The sequence below is a fragment of the Oncorhynchus clarkii genome, unplaced genomic scaffold, assembly GCF_045791955.1.
Source record: "Oncorhynchus clarkii lewisi isolate Uvic-CL-2024 unplaced genomic scaffold, UVic_Ocla_1.0 unplaced_contig_6262_pilon_pilon, whole genome shotgun sequence".
Lineage (NCBI taxonomy): Eukaryota > Metazoa > Chordata > Actinopteri > Salmoniformes > Salmonidae > Oncorhynchus > Oncorhynchus clarkii.
This window is the reverse complement of record NW_027258057.1, coordinates 23,827-39,258: the sequence shown is the minus strand read 5'-3', so window position 1 is coordinate 39,258 and position 15,432 is coordinate 23,827. Positions and strand designations below refer to the sequence as shown.

The 15,432-nt window shown below is 40.7% G+C and overlaps 1 protein-coding gene across 1 annotated transcript; it reads right to left on the bottom strand.

The window, feature by feature from the left end:
- Positions 1 to 5,358: 5,358 nt before the first annotated feature.
- LOC139394692 (zinc finger protein 3-like) lies at positions 5,359 to 12,911 on the bottom strand. Its single transcript, XM_071142787.1, has 4 exons — positions 12,041 to 12,911; positions 11,627 to 11,724; positions 11,270 to 11,447; positions 5,359 to 6,286 (listed from the first exon to the last, which is right to left on the bottom strand). The coding sequence occupies exons 1-4, from the start codon at positions 12,648 to 12,650 to the stop codon at positions 5,475 to 5,477; spliced, it is 1,698 nt and encodes a 565-aa protein (XP_070998888.1). The 5' UTR covers positions 12,651 to 12,911; the 3' UTR covers positions 5,359 to 5,474.
- Between the last annotated feature and the right edge of the window lie 2,521 nt (positions 12,912 to 15,432).

Genomic DNA, 15,432 nt, shown 5'->3' with positions numbered 1-15,432 from the left:
GTTTTGGGGGGGGATTCACTTCATTTGCATGACGAAGAGGGACTTTGCAATTAATTGCAATTCATCTGATCACTCTTCATAAGATTCTGGAGTATCTTCAAATTGCCGTCGTACAAACAGAGGCAGCAGACTTTGTGAACATATATATTTGTATCAATCTCAAAACGTTTGGCCACGACTGTACATAGGTATTCCTTTTGTCCAGATGTGAAAGGGCAGTGTTGAGTGCAATAGAGATTGCATCATTTGTGGATCTGTTGGGGCGGTATGCAAATTAGAGTGGGTCCAGGGTTTCTTGGATAATGGTGGGGTGTGAGCCATGACCAGCCTTTCAAAGCAATTGATGGCTACAGACGTGAGTCTCTGATCTGATGAAACCAAGATTAAACTCTTTGGCCTGAATACCAAGCGTCAGGTCTGGAGAAAACCTGGCACCATCCCTACGGTGAAGCGTGGTGGTTGCAGCATCATGGTTATCACCATTATTTTTATTTCTACTTTGCACATTCTCCCATTGCAAATCTACCATTCCAGTGTTTTACTTGCTATATTGTATCTACTTTGCCACCATGGCCTTTTTGCCTTTACCTCCCTTATCTCACCTAATTTGCTCACATCGTATATAGACTTGTTTATACTGTATTATTGACTGTATGTTTGTTTTACTCCATGTGTAACTCTGTGTTGTTGTATGTGTCGAACCGCTTTGCTTTATCTTGGCCAGGTCGCAATTGTAAATGAGAACTTGTTCTCAACTTGCCTACCTGGTTAAATAAAGGTGTTCTCAACTTGCCTACCTGGTTAAATAAAGGTGAAATAAAATAAATAAATAAAATGGTGTGGGGATGTTTTTCAGCGGCAGGAACTGGGAGACTAGTCAGGATCGAGGGAAAGATGAACAGAGCAAAGTACAGAGAGATAATTGATGAAAACCTGCTCAAGAGCACTCGGGACCTCAGACTGGGGCAAAGGTTTACCTTCCAACAGGACAACGACCCTAAGCACACAGCGAAGACAACATAGAAGTGGCTTTGGGACAAGTCTCTGAATGTCCTTGAGTGGCCCTGCCAGAATCCGGATTTTAATCCGATCGAACAACTCAGAAGAAATCCTGAAAATAGCTGCGCAGCGACGCTCTCCATCCAACCTGACAGATCTTGAGAGGATCTGCAGAGAAGAATGGGAGAAACTCCACAAATACAGGTGTGCCAAGATTGTAGTGTCATACCCAAGGCGGCTTGAGGCTATAATCACTGCCAAAGGTGCTTCAACAAAGCACTGAGTAAAGGTTCTGAATACTTATTTAAATGTGATATTTCAGTTTTAATTTTAAAATGCATTTGCATACATTTCTAATCCTGTTTTTGCTTAGTCATTATAGGGTGTTGTTGTGCAGATTCATGAGGAAAACCTCCCAATTGAATCCATTTTAGAATATTCCAGTAAATTCAGGAAGTAAACTGAAAATTCCCAATTCTCTTCTATGGTTTTCAATGAGGAACATGTGGAATTTGGTTTACTTTCTGAATTGACTGGAAATGAAATGGATTTGACTCCAACCCTGGTTTTACTACAAATCTGACAACGTCATCATTTAGTCAATCGATGTTATAATGCATAAAGCTCACAGATGTGATTGTTCTCATTCAGAGTAAATTATTCTAATTGAATAAAACAGAATTAAACAAATCAAATGTATTATGTACCTGAATAACTTCAACAACCTGGTTGATTCTCTGGTTGATTCTCTGCTCAACAACACTGACTGTGAATCAATCTGGTTGATTCTCTGGTTGATTCTCTGGTTGATTCTCTGCTCAACAACACTGACTGTGAATCAATCTGGTTGATTCTCTGGTCAACAACACTGACTGTGAATCAATCTGGTTGATTCTCTGGTTGATTCTCTGGTTGATTCTCTGGTTGATTATCTGGTTGATTCTCTGGTTGATTCTCTGGTTGATTCTCTGGTTGATTATCTGCTCAACAACACTGACTGTGAATCAATCTGGTTGATTCTCTGGTTGATTCTCTGCTCAACAACACTGACTGTGAATCAATCTAGTTGATTCTCTGGTTGATTCTCTGCTCAACAACACTGACTGTGAATCAATCTGGTTGATTCTCTGCTCAACAACACTGACTGTGAATCAATCTGGTTGTTTCTCTGCTCAACAACACTGATCGCGTCAAACTTTGCTGTGTGTCCAGGCTGTCACTTCTGTCATCAGCTACTAACACCAGTGCTGCACCTTTGTCCTTGTCCCTGGATGACGGCTTCCTGCTCCCTCTTCCATAGTGAGAACACTGATGGCTCAACATGGTTTTCTGAGAGACTGGATGACGGCTGCCTGCTCCCTCTTCCATAGTGGGAACAATGCTAACTCAACATGGGCTTCCTGGTTATGAAAGAAAGTGTGGTGGTCAATGGCAGCCACTCTCATTGTTTGAAGCAGTTGTGGTCTTTGTTGGCATGTATCCAGACCCCAGAATGGTAGTAGAAAGGAGCCTGTTCCCTGCATGCTTCCTCACAATCATTGGCTGGATCGACCACTCCCCCACCTGACCACAGGACCAGTATTGCTGTCTGATCTTCATTCCTACAGCCTTCATCACCATCCCTGGAGTCCCTTCACTGTCTGATCTTCATTCCTACAGCCTTCATCACCGTCCCTGGAGTCCCTTCACTGTCTGATCTTCATTCCCACAGCCTTCATCACCGTCCCTGGAGTCCCTTCACTGTCTGATCTTCATTCCTACAGCCTTCATCACCATCCCTGGAGTCCCTTCACTGTCTGATCTTCATTCCTACAGCCTTCATCACCACCCCTGGAGTCTCTGCACCGAGTAAGTGAAGATAGTATAAGAAACCTCTCCCATTCTACTTGTCTATTATCTTTGTTTAGAAATAGTCATTTGTGTGACCTACTGATTTTCCCTACAATTTATTTTAAGGATTTAGAAATATAGAAATGGTAGAAGGAGGAATGTCAGAGTCTGGAATATAAATATATACAGTTGGTTTACAATGTATATGATGGTGTGTCTAGACATTATGGACCGTATATGAATATAAAAGGTGTGTACAGTAGTAGTTATATAGGATGAGCCTTGACTAGAATACAGGGTGGAGTACTGGGTGGTAGACGGCTAGTAACAGTGACTAAGTTCAGGGCAGGATACTGGGCAGAGGCCGGCTAGAGGGGACTATTTGAACATTCATATTGAACAGCCTTACCTATAGAGTAGCACCACCCATCAGACCATTCTCATGTTGATGTCAAAGCTGCAGTGTATTGTTGCTATAGGAGTTTATGATGAATAATCCTATTTATTTCAAGCCCCACTAAGATGTCATCGTACTATTCATTTAAATTCCCTCTGTCAGATATAAATCATCAGAGTGGGAAACCAACTGACATGGAAACAATGGAGCAAATGTATCACTATCAGAGGGGTGTATTATGACATCATATAGAACTACTCAGACATTCCAAATATCACTTGATTATCAGAGGGGTGAATTATGACATCATATAGAACTACTCAGACATTCCAAATCAGGCTTCATCCACATCATGAAGGTGGATATTGATCCAACCATTTCAAAAGTAATGACCGGGCTGATGGAAACAGGATATGCCTGAACAATTTTATAAAAGCCGACAAACTATATGTTAGTTTGTTTGACATGGTGGGGACTTTTTGTGTCAGTAAAAATGTATAAGCGAGAAATGGAGGTGGAAACTCCTTTATGAACAAATATTTATATAACAACCATCACATCTTAGTTAACTTGGAGTCACGTTATGTTGTGTGGTCCTCCCACTATGACTTGGGAACCCATGTAGTTTATTAGGCTACAGATTAAATAAGTTATGAACTTCACAGGGTGGTGAAAGTGCACGTGATGAGCTTGATGCTCCTTTCCAATACATTTTGATGGTCTTATTCTGGTGACAGGTGACATGATGATCGATGCTTGGCTGCCATTTGACAAATAAAATAATATCGCTCTCATCCATAATAATCTCATCATGTAGGTAGCCTACCAACACTGTATCTATGAGCTGCTGGCTACAGTGCATGGGGGGGACAAGATAATTTTTGCTATATAATGCAACAGTTTTGTTAAACCATCAGTAGAGTTGAAAATGCGATGGAAACCATTGGGAATTTAACAGCATAAGTTATTTATTTGTCACGCAAAGCCTTTAATCTGCAATAAATCTGTTTGATAGAAACATTTCTGGTGGGAAAATGTATATATTGTTTTATGCAGATTTGAGAATATTCACATGAAAATCTGTCTCAAATGACATGGAAACTTAGCTACTAAGGTGGATATCGATCCAACACCTGCTGCTTATTCAAACCAGCCCACTGGGCACAGACGTCAGTTCAACATCTAGTTTCTATTTACATTTCTTTGAGTCCTCAACTAAAGTGAATTCAACACGAAATTAACACAAAATGTTACCTGTCATTGGATTTAGGTTGCAAGTTGGGTGAAACACTAAATGTTACCTGTCATTGGATATCGGTTGCTGGTTGGGTGAAATACAAAATGTTACCTGTGGAAACAATGTTTATTCAATCAGTGGGAGGCTTGTAAATTCCCCCAGGAAAGTGGAACGAGGAACTCTTCTTTGAGACAATGATAAACAGCAATCCTTGGGAGAGTTGTGGTGGATATTATAAAATAAGGATCTGCTGGAGTCCAAGTCAAACCAAGATTCTTTATTTCTGAGCTCAGAGAGAATAACAGAGTCACAGCGCAGTGTAGACAGTCTGAATTCCTGAAGCATTGAGTGATTAGCAAATATCTTTATAGTTTCCTGTTCCTGGGCGGGACTTTATTCATACAAGGACACAGGTGCAAATTGGTTTGCAACACAGGATGATAGTCCCAAAAACAGGAGCTTATAATAGGACAGTTTCACAAGGTTAGTCACATACTCAGTTATGTGGACACACAAACATTTTCCATTACAGAGTCTGAACATTTTCATTTCATTAAATCATCAGTGGGCTACAATGCAAATGTCAACAATGGAACTAATGCATCACATCCAAATATCACTTGATTATCTGTAGTGCTGGAGGAATGACACACCCAGATAAACACAAAGAGTTTAAAAAAGGACAATTTAAACACATGGAATCTGATCTACTCTATTTTCAAACTGACAGACTCCATATTCAATTCATGTTTTCTAATAAAAACAAACAAATATATGTTTGAGTATACCCTGTACCATTTAATTTCATCTGGTAAAGACAGGTAAACACATTGTCAGTCAACAATATAAGACAACGGGAGCACTGTGTATGTTCTCTGATGAATTTTAAGTCAATGTGATGTGAAATATCAATATACACGCTAAGAGAAGTAATTTCTCTCTCCTGTGTGGATTCTCTAATGACGTTTAAGTGACTTATGAGTAATATGTTTTCCCACAGTCTGAGCTTTTCTAAGCCTTCTCCTCTGTGTGCAGTCTAATGTGTTCTTTCAGGCTTCCTAAATGGGCAAAAGCTTTGCAACCTGGGCGGAGTGGTAAGGCTTCTGCCCTGTGTGTATTCTCATGCTTTTTCAGGTTTCCTCTCTGGTTGAAACACTTTCCACATTGGGAGCAGTGGTAAGGCTTCTCTCCTGTGTGTATTCTCTCATGTCGTTTCAGATCCCCTGAATGGACGAAACACTTTCCACATTGGGAGCAGTGGTAAGGCTTCTCTCCTGTGTGTATTCTCTCATGTTGTTTCAGCTCCTCCGACCGGTTGAAACACTTTCCACATTGGGAGCAGTGGTAAGGCTTCTCTCCTGTGTGTATTCTCTCATGTTGTTTCAGCTTCCCCGACCGGTTGAAACACTTTCCACATTGGGAGCAGTGGTAAGGCTTCTCTCCTGTGTGTATTCTCTCATGTTGTTTCAGCTCCTCCGACCGGTTGAAACACTTTCCACATTGGGAGCAGTGGTAAGGCTTCTCTCCTGTGTGTATTCTCTCATGCCGTTTCAGGTGATCTCTCTGGTTAAAACACTTTCCACACTGGGAGCAGTGGTAAGGCTTCTCTCCTGTGTGTATTCTCTCATGTATTTTCAGCTCCCCCGAACGGACGAAACTCTTTCCACACTGGGAGCAGTGGTAAGGCTTCTCTCCCGTGTGTATTCTCTCATGTTGTTTCATGTTTACTCTCTGGTTGAAACACTTTCCACAGTGGGAGCAGTGGTGTCGTCTTGCTAGTTTGGACGTCCCTGGCTCTGGTTCCTCCGAGTCTGGTCTTTCTCCTGCCAAAGACAGTGTTATTTTTAAATAGAGACCCGAATGAAACCACATGATAAAACAACCTTGCTACGAGGGTAAATCCTAAATCAGATCTCTCAATAACCCGAGGCCAGTTTTAACAATCTTAGTGTGATTTTAAAACAAATGTAGAGCTTCCTGGTAATTACTGCTATGTTTACATTACTTATTCATCCTGTTTTACAAGTCAGAACACAAAAACCTGGACAGTTCTAGGACACTGAAGACACAGACGTCGCTGGATTCCAATTGAACAGGTGGTTCTAAATATATAACTTTCATAGCTGTATGATACAGAATGTGACCTACACACTTCCTTAAACATAAAATAACTAAAGAAGTAATTTTGTGTGGAAGTCCAAAACTTGTTTTTACGTCGCAGATACAAAGCACATCAGTAACATCTCCCCGTTGTTGAAAGGGTTCGACACATTGCTGTTTAATTGGACCAATTTCTTATTTAGACATTCACAGATTTTCAACATTTTGATTATCGCTGATGTCATATTTTGGGTAAATGTTCCTAAAACTGATAGTAACAACAAAAAACAAAAATATAAACGCAACATGTAAAGTGTTGGATGTTTCATGAGCATCACTGTTAGTCAACATTTATTCTTTGCCAAGATAATCCATCCACCTGACAGGTGTGGCATATCAAGAAGCTGATTGAACAGCTTGGTTATTACACAGGTGCACCTTGTGCTGGAGATAATTAAAGGCTACTCGAAAATGTGCAGTTTGTTCACACAACCTCTGCGATCCAACTCATCCCAAACCATCTTGATACAATACATTAGATTCAAAGGTACCAAAAAGTACAGTAAAAATTACTTCCATCTCTGGAAATGTGGGGGATTGTGTCGGGGGATTGTGTAGGCCAGGTCATCTGATGCAGCACTCCATCACTCTCCTACTTGATCAAATAGCTCTTACACAGCCAGGAGGTGTGTTGGGTCATTGTCCTGTTGAAAAACAAATGACAGTGGGACTAAGCCCAAACCAGATGGGATGGCATATAGCTGTAGAATGCTGTGGAAGCCATGCTGGTTAAGTGTGACTTCTGTTCATCTACTCCTCGTCTCACAAAGACATGACGCTCGGATCCAAAAATCTCGAATTTGGACTCATCAGACCCAAGGACAGATATCCACGGTCTAATGTCCATTGTTCGTGTTTCTTGGCCCAAGCAAGTCTCTTCTTCTTCTTCTCCTTTAGTAGTGGTTTCCTTGCAGCAATTCGAACATGAAGGCCTGATTCACGCAGTCTCCTTGTTAATCTCCTTGTTAATCTAGCCACCGTGTCAGATTTCAAAAAGGCTTTACGGCAAAAGCGAACTATGCGATTATCTGAGGACAGCACCCCATCAAACAAACACATGACAATCATATTTCAACCCACGACAATCATATTTCAACCCACCAGGCGCGACACAAACCTCAGAAATAATGATATAATTTGTGCCTTACCTTTGAAGAGCTTCTTCTTTTGGCACTCCAATATGTCCCATAAACATCACAAATGGTCCTTTTGTTCGATTAATTTCGTTGTTATATCTCCAAAATGTCCATTTATTTGGCGCGTTTGATTTAAAAAAAACACTGGTTCCAACTCGCCCAGCATGACTACAAAATATCTAATACGATACCTGTAAATGCTGTCCAAACATTTCAAACAACTTTCCTAATCCAACTTTAGGTATTTTAAAACGTAAATAATCGAGAAAATTTAAGATGGGATAAACTGTGTTCAATACCGGATAAAAACAACGTGAAGCGCGTGACCTGGAGTGCGCATCAAAACATTAGAGAGCACTAGGCTGGACCCTCGTTCTGAATAGCCGAACTTCTTCATTTCTCTAAAGAAAAACATCAACCAATTTCTAAAGACTGTTGACATCTAGTGGAAGCAATAGGAACTGCAACCAAGTGCCACACAAAACCATTTGAAAACAGAGTCACCTCAACAACAAAAAATTCCTCCTGGATGGTTTGTCCTCGGGGTTTCATCTGCCAAATAAGTTATGATATACACACAGACATTATTTTTACAGTTTTAGAAACATTAGAGTGTTCTCTATCCGACTCTACCAATTATATAAATATCCTAGCTTCTGGGCCTGAGTAGCAGGTAGTTTACTTTGGGAACGCTTTTCATCCAGACGTGAAAATACTGCCCCCTATCCCAAACAGGTTATAGGGAAAGAAATTCCACAACTTAACTTCTAAAAAGGCAATTAATTGAAATGAATTCCCGGTGATTACCTCATGATGCTACAGTCCTCCTTTAAGACTCCATAATGTTTCATCATTAGATGCTACAGTCCTCCTTTCAGACTCCATAATGTTTCATCATTAGATGCTACAGTCCTCCTTTAAGACTCCATAATGTTTCATCATTAGATGCTACAGTCCTCCTTTAAGACCCCATAATGTTTCATCATTAGATGCTACAGTCCTCCTTTCAGACTGCATAATGTTTCATCATTAGATGCTACAGTCCTCCTTTAAGACTCCATAATGTTTCATCATTAGATGGTACAGTCCTCCTTTAAGACTCCATAATGTTTCATCATTAGATGCTACAGTCCTCCTTTAAGACTCCATAATGTTTCATCATTAGATGCTACAGTCCTCCTTTAAGACTCCATAATGTGTCATCATTAGATGCTACAGTCCTCCTTTAAGACTCCATAATGTTTCATCATTAGATGCTACAGTCCTCCTTTAAGACTCCATAATGTTTCATCATTAGATGCTACAGTCCTCCTTTAAGACTCCATAATGTTTCATCATTAGATGCTGCAGTCCTCCTTTAAGTCTCCATCATGTTTAGAATGTGTCTGGAAGCGCTACTCTATCTATTCTACTCTCATCCTTTCGGTTTTAATAATATTTAATAATAATAATAATGTTATAATAGGTAATAACTAACTTTAATAACTAGGGTTAATACCTGCCTGGCGCCCCAACAAAATCTTCATATTTACCCCCCTCTAACAATACCGCTACAGAATTAGCGTAGTAGGCCATGTAACTTAAGGTAATCAGAAATATGTATTCCTTGCCACCCATTCTGAAACTAACTGCAGCTCTATGTTAAGTGTTGCAGTCATTTCAGTCGCTGTAGTAGCTGACGTGTACAGTGTTGAGTCATCCGCATACATAGACTCACTGGCTTTACTTAAATGTCACTGGCATGTTGTTGGTAAAGATTGAAAAAAGAAGGTGCCAAACAGCTGCCCCGGGGGAATTCCTGATTCTACCTTGATTTTGTTGTACAGGCTTCCATTAAAGAACACTCTTTGTGTTCCGTTAGACAGGTAGCTCTGGGGCGGCAGGTAGCCTAGTGGTTAGAGCGGTAGGCCAGTAACCGAAAGATTGCTGGATCGAATCCCCGAGTTGACAAGGTAAAACTCTGTCGTTCTGCCCCTGAACAAGGCAGTCCTAGGCCGTCATTGAAAAAAATAATTTGTTCTTAACTGACTTGCCTAGTTAAATAAAGGTTACATTTTAAAAGAAAAACTCTTTATCCACAATATAGCAGGGGGTGTAAAGCCATTTTTATCATCAATTTCTCTCAGCCAGTCAGTCATTTGTAAGTGCTGTGCTTGTTGAATGAACTTCCCTATAAGCTAAAAGTCTATATTTGTTTACTGTAAAATAGCATTGTATCTGGTCAAATATTTTTTCTCCCAAAATTGTAAGGGTCGGTAACAGGCTGATTGGTCAGCTATTTAAGCCAGTAAGCCAGTTCTTGGGTAGTGGAATGACTTTAGCTTCCCTCCAGGCCTGAGGGCACACACTTTCTAGTAGGCTTAAATTAAAGACAAGGCAAATAGGAATGGCAATATCGGCCGCTATTATCCTCAATTTTCCATCCGTGTTGTCAGACACCAGTGACTTGTCATTGTAGATTTTATTTGCCCAAAATTTCATTGAAGATGCTCCAAAGATTTTTACTATCATTCTTCATGTAATTTATCTTTGTTTCATTGTGTACTTTCTTCTTTTTATTCAGTTTAGTCAAATGATGTCTCAATTTGCAATAGGTTTGCCAATCAGTTATACAGCCAGACCTATATGCCATCTCTTTTGCCTCACACTTCATCATACCATTTTTAAAATTCCTCATCAATTCACGTGGATTTAACAGTTTTTACAGTCATTTTCTTAATGGGTGCATGCTTATTAGTAACTGGGATAAGCAGTTTCAAATGTGTCAAGGGCAGTGTCTGGTTGCTCATCATTACACACCACGGACCAACAAATATTATTTACATCAACAACATAGGAATCACTACAAAAAAATGTATGACCTCTTATACACAATATTAGTCCCAGCCTTTGGAACGGTGGTTTTCCTAGACATGGATACTATATTGTGATCACTACATCTGATGGATCTGGACACTGCTTTAAAACCCATTTCTGCAGCATTAGTAAAGATATGATCAAACCATGTTGATGATTTCATTCCTCTACTGTTTGTCACTACCCTGGTAGGTTGATTGATAACCTGAACAAGGTTGCCGGCACTGGTTACAGTTTGAAGCTTTCGTTTGAGTGGGCAGCCTGATCACAGTTTTCCTCCAGTATTAGTTAATTAATGACCAAAGTCTTGAGTTTAGTTTGCCTGTTCTACAGTCTTGTAAAGATAGGGGCGTTGACTGCGACAGGCAATGTAACATCCATAATGTTTTAAGGAAAAGTTTTTGTAAAACAAGCACCTTACATTGGATCATCTTGAAACTTTCTCTCCAAAGCTACCTTTCATCAAGGTTTTATATGGTCTATTGGTTTCTCTCTTTTCATTGGCAGAATCCTTTTTCAGTGTTATGATATTCATAACATCCATATACACCAGTCTATCTTCCTGTCAACTAACAGAACTCTGCTGGTTATCCTGGTAACAGATACCGGTGGGCAGATCTATTGTATTTGTTCAAACTAAACTACAGCACTTACTTTGATGAGTCAAATCTGATCCTTTCATCTCTTCTCCTCCTCTCACAGTTCCACTCAGCCCCATTGTTTTCCTGCAGTCCACCAGCAGCACAGACAACCTCTTCATACCCAGCAGTAAGGTGCTACCGGGAGAGGCACGACGCGGGGACTCCGGGAGGGAGGAAGGGCTAGCATTGTCCTAGTAACCATAAAGAGGGGACACAGACACATGTCATTATGTGCTTTACAGAAACCCAGCCCAGACCAGACCCAGATAGAGCAAGCTGTATGCTAGACCAGACCAAGCTGTATGCTAGACCAGATCAAGCTGTATGCTAGACCAAACCAAGCTGTATGCTAGACCAGACCAAGCTGTACCATCTGGTGTTCTGATCTGGAGAGACTCTTCTCTGCCTCGTCAGCATCAGGATGTTGTTGAGGCTCCCCAGAGGATCCACCATAGTCATGTCTCTCTCCTGTGTGAACGAGAACATCAAAATGAGTAGTAAACTCCCTTTGATATTTTAAGTAGAACATATGCTTCAATATTGAATTTTAAAAGCCTGTTATACTAGATGAGGGGAACTTCAATATAGACAACATGGAGAATTCAATACATCTAATTGAAAAGTCCCTCAAATATATGAACCAATGGCAGATTGACCCTTTAACAATTCCTACAGTACTGAACAACATATTCAAGTGTAGAACTTCAGTAGAATGCCCCTTAAAAACCACACATTAGTTCAACAACTGCATAGTTTGTGCCCCTGTTTTTAAGACAGTACTCACTGATGGTAATCGGATATTCTGTCTCCTCCTCTTTCACTCCCAAAACGTCTTCCTCCTTCACCTTTATTGAGATAGCATCCTCTTCCTCTCTAAAAGGTTCATTCTCTTTTATCACTATAACAGCCTCCTCTTCCTCCTTTTTCATTCTGAAATGTTCTTTCACTATAACAGCATCTTCTTCCTTCACTATAACAGTCTCCTCTTCCTCCTTTTTCATTCTGAAATGTTCTTTCACTATAACAGCCTCCTCTTCCTCCTTTTTCATTCTGAAATGTTCTTTCACTATAACAGCATCTTCTTCCTTCACTATAACAGTCTCCTCTTCCTCCTTTTTCATTCTGAAATGTTCTTTCACTATAACAGCATCTTCTTCCTTCACTATAACAGTCTCCTCTTCCTCCTTTTTCATTCTGAAATGTTCTTTCACTATAACAGCATCTTCTTCCTTCACTATAACAGTCTCATCTTCCTCCTTTTTCATTCTAAAAGGTTCTTTCTCTTCTTTCACTGTAACCTCATCCTCTTCTTCAATGTTCATTGCCAGAGCTTCTTTCTGCAAACAGCAGACCTCCTCTTCTATAGCAGGGGATGAGTACTTTAATGAACTCATGGTCAGGGATGTTAGCTAGCTCGTTAGCATTAGCGAATAGCCTAGTGCTAGGCTCAGCATCAATCTTTAACAAGTTTGCAAATTAGGTTACAGTTAACCAGTTAATACGTCAACAGAACTGTGTTTAAAACACTGAGATTAGATAATGTACATAAAGATGGTCTAAAGCGTCAATCTTTCACTTTTATGTTGGCTAGCAAGCTACCGAGGTGGTTGAAAGAGTAGCCGCGTTGTTGTTCCTGAAGAAGCGTCCGTCCAGTCCATTATACGTCACGGAAGAATCATCACCTGAAAGACGCTCATCGCCATCTGCTGTCTGGAGTGGGTAACGCAGTTTGGAAACAATACACTACACTACACTTTTGTATTGGAAAGAACGTACCGTAATTTCTAATATCTAAAAGGGATTAAACTTTTTTACATGTTTTATCATTTTTATTTTTATGAAAATCACTGAGGAGGGTCCTCCCCTTCCTCCTCTCAGGAGCCTCCACTTCCTCCTCTGAGGAGCCTCCCCTTCCTCCTCTGAGGAGCATCCCCTTCCTCCTCTGAGGAGCCTCCCCTGTACCCAAAGGACATCCAGCCAACTTGTGTGGGAAGCATTGGAGTCTAAAGGGATTTGCAGTCATGTTTGCAAACAATTAACATATGGATGGTCCCAGGAATCAAACCCACTACCCTGGTTTAACAAGCACTATACTCCACCAACTGAGCTACAGGACCACAAGGAATGATCAAGGAATGACGCAGATAAACACACAGCCTGAGTTTCAGAAATATAATTAAATCAAAGACCGTAACATTGAAACTGACAAACTTCATATTAGACGTAGACCGATTAATTAGGGCCGATTTCAAGTTTGTATAAAAAATGTATACAAAATGTATTTTTTTTTACACCTTTATTTAATCTTTATTTAACTAGGCAAGTCAGTTAAGAACACATTCTTATTTTCAATGACGGCCTAGGAACGGTGGGCTAACTGCCTTGTCCAGGGGTAGAACGCTAGATTTGAACCTTGTCAGCTCGGGGGATCCAAACTTGCAACCTTACAGTTAACTCGTCCAGCGCTCTAACCACCTGCCTCATTACACTCCACGAGGATCCTGCCTGTTACACGAATGTAGTAGAAGTTGCTAGCTAGCATTAAACTTCTTATAAAAACAATCAATCAATCATAATCACTTATAACTAACTACACATGGGTGATGATATTACTAGTTTATCTAGCATGTCCTGTCGATGCGGTGCGTATCGTTGCTCCAATGTGTACCTAACCATAAACACCAATGCCTTTCTTAAAATCAATACACAGAAGTATATATTTTTAAACCTGCATATTTAGCTAGAAGCAATCCAGGTTAGCAGGCAATATTAACCAGGTGAAATTGTGTCACTTCTCTTGCGTTCATTGCACGCAGAGTCAGGGTAGATGCAACAGTTTGGTCCGCCTGGCTCATTGCGAACTAATTTGCCAGGACTTTACGTAATTATGACATAACATTGAAGGTTGTGCAATGTAACAAGTATATTTAGACTTAGGGATGCCACCCTTTAGATAAAATACCGAATGGTTCCGTATTTCACTGAAATAATAAACATTTTGTTTTCAAAATGATAGTTTCCGTATTCGACCATATTAATGACCAAAGGCTAGCTAGTTAGCGGGCGCACGCTAATAGCGTTTCAAACTTCACTCTCTCTGAGACTTGGAGTAGTTATGGGCCTGCGGCTTTTGTGGAGTAATGGGTAACGCTGCTTCGAGTGTGGCTGTTGTCGATGTGTTCCTGGTTCGAGCCCAGGTAGGGGCGAGGAGAGGGACGGGTACCGGTACAGAGTCAATGTGGAGGCTATATACAGGAGGTACCAGTACAGAGTCAATGTGGAGGCTATATACAGGAGGTACCAGTACAGAGTCAATGTGGAGGCTATATACAGGGGGTACCAGTACAGAGTCAATGTGGAGGCTATATACAGGAGGTACCAGTACAGAGTCAATGTGGAGGCTATATACAGGAGGTACCAGTACAGAGTCAATGTGGAGGCTATATACAGGAGGTACCAGTACAGAGTCAATGTGGAGGCTATATACAGGGGGTACCAGTACAGAGTCAATGTGGAGGCTATATACATGAGGTACCAGTACAGAGTCAATGTGGAGGCTATATACAGGAGGTACCAGTATAGAGTCAATGTGGAGGCTATATACAGGAGGTACCAGTATAGAGTCAATGTGGAGGCTATATACAGGAGGTACCAGTATAGAGTCAATGTGGAGGCTATATACAGGAGGTACCAGTATAGAGTCAATGTGGAGGCTATATACAGGAGGTACCAGTATAGAGTCAATGTGGAGGCTATATACAGGAGGTACCAGTATAGAGTCAATGTGGAGGCTATATACATGAGGTACCAGTACAGAGTCAATGTGGCGGCTATATACATGAGGTACCAGTACAGAGTCAATGTGGAGGCTATATACAGGGGATACCAGTACAGCGTCAATGTGGAGGCTATATACATGAGGTACCAGTATAGAGTCAATGTGGAGGCTATATACAGGGGGTACCAGTACAGAGTCAATGTGGAGGCTATATACAGGGGATACCAGTACAGAGTCAATGTGGAGGCTATATACAGGGGGTACCAGTACAGAGTCAATGTGGAGGCTATATACAGGCGGTACCAGTACAGAGTCAATGTGGAAACTATATACAGGGGGTACCAGTACAGAGTCAATGTGGAGGCTATATACAGGAGGTACCAGTACAGAGTCAATGT

Excerpts from the sequence above, each read along its gene's own strand:
- LOC139394692 (XM_071142787.1), bottom strand. The coding sequence starts at position 12,650 with ATGAGTTCATTAAAGTACTCATCCCCTGCTATAGAAGAGGAGGTCTGC. Across the intron at positions 11,725-12,040 it reads AGAATATCCGATTACCATCA|GAGAGAGACATGACTATGGT; the intron begins GTGAGTACTGTC and ends TCGTTCACACAG. Across the intron at positions 6,287-11,269 it reads ATCAGATTTGACTCATCAAA|GAGAAAGACCAGACTCGGAG; the intron begins GTAAGTGCTGTA and ends TGTCTTTGGCAG.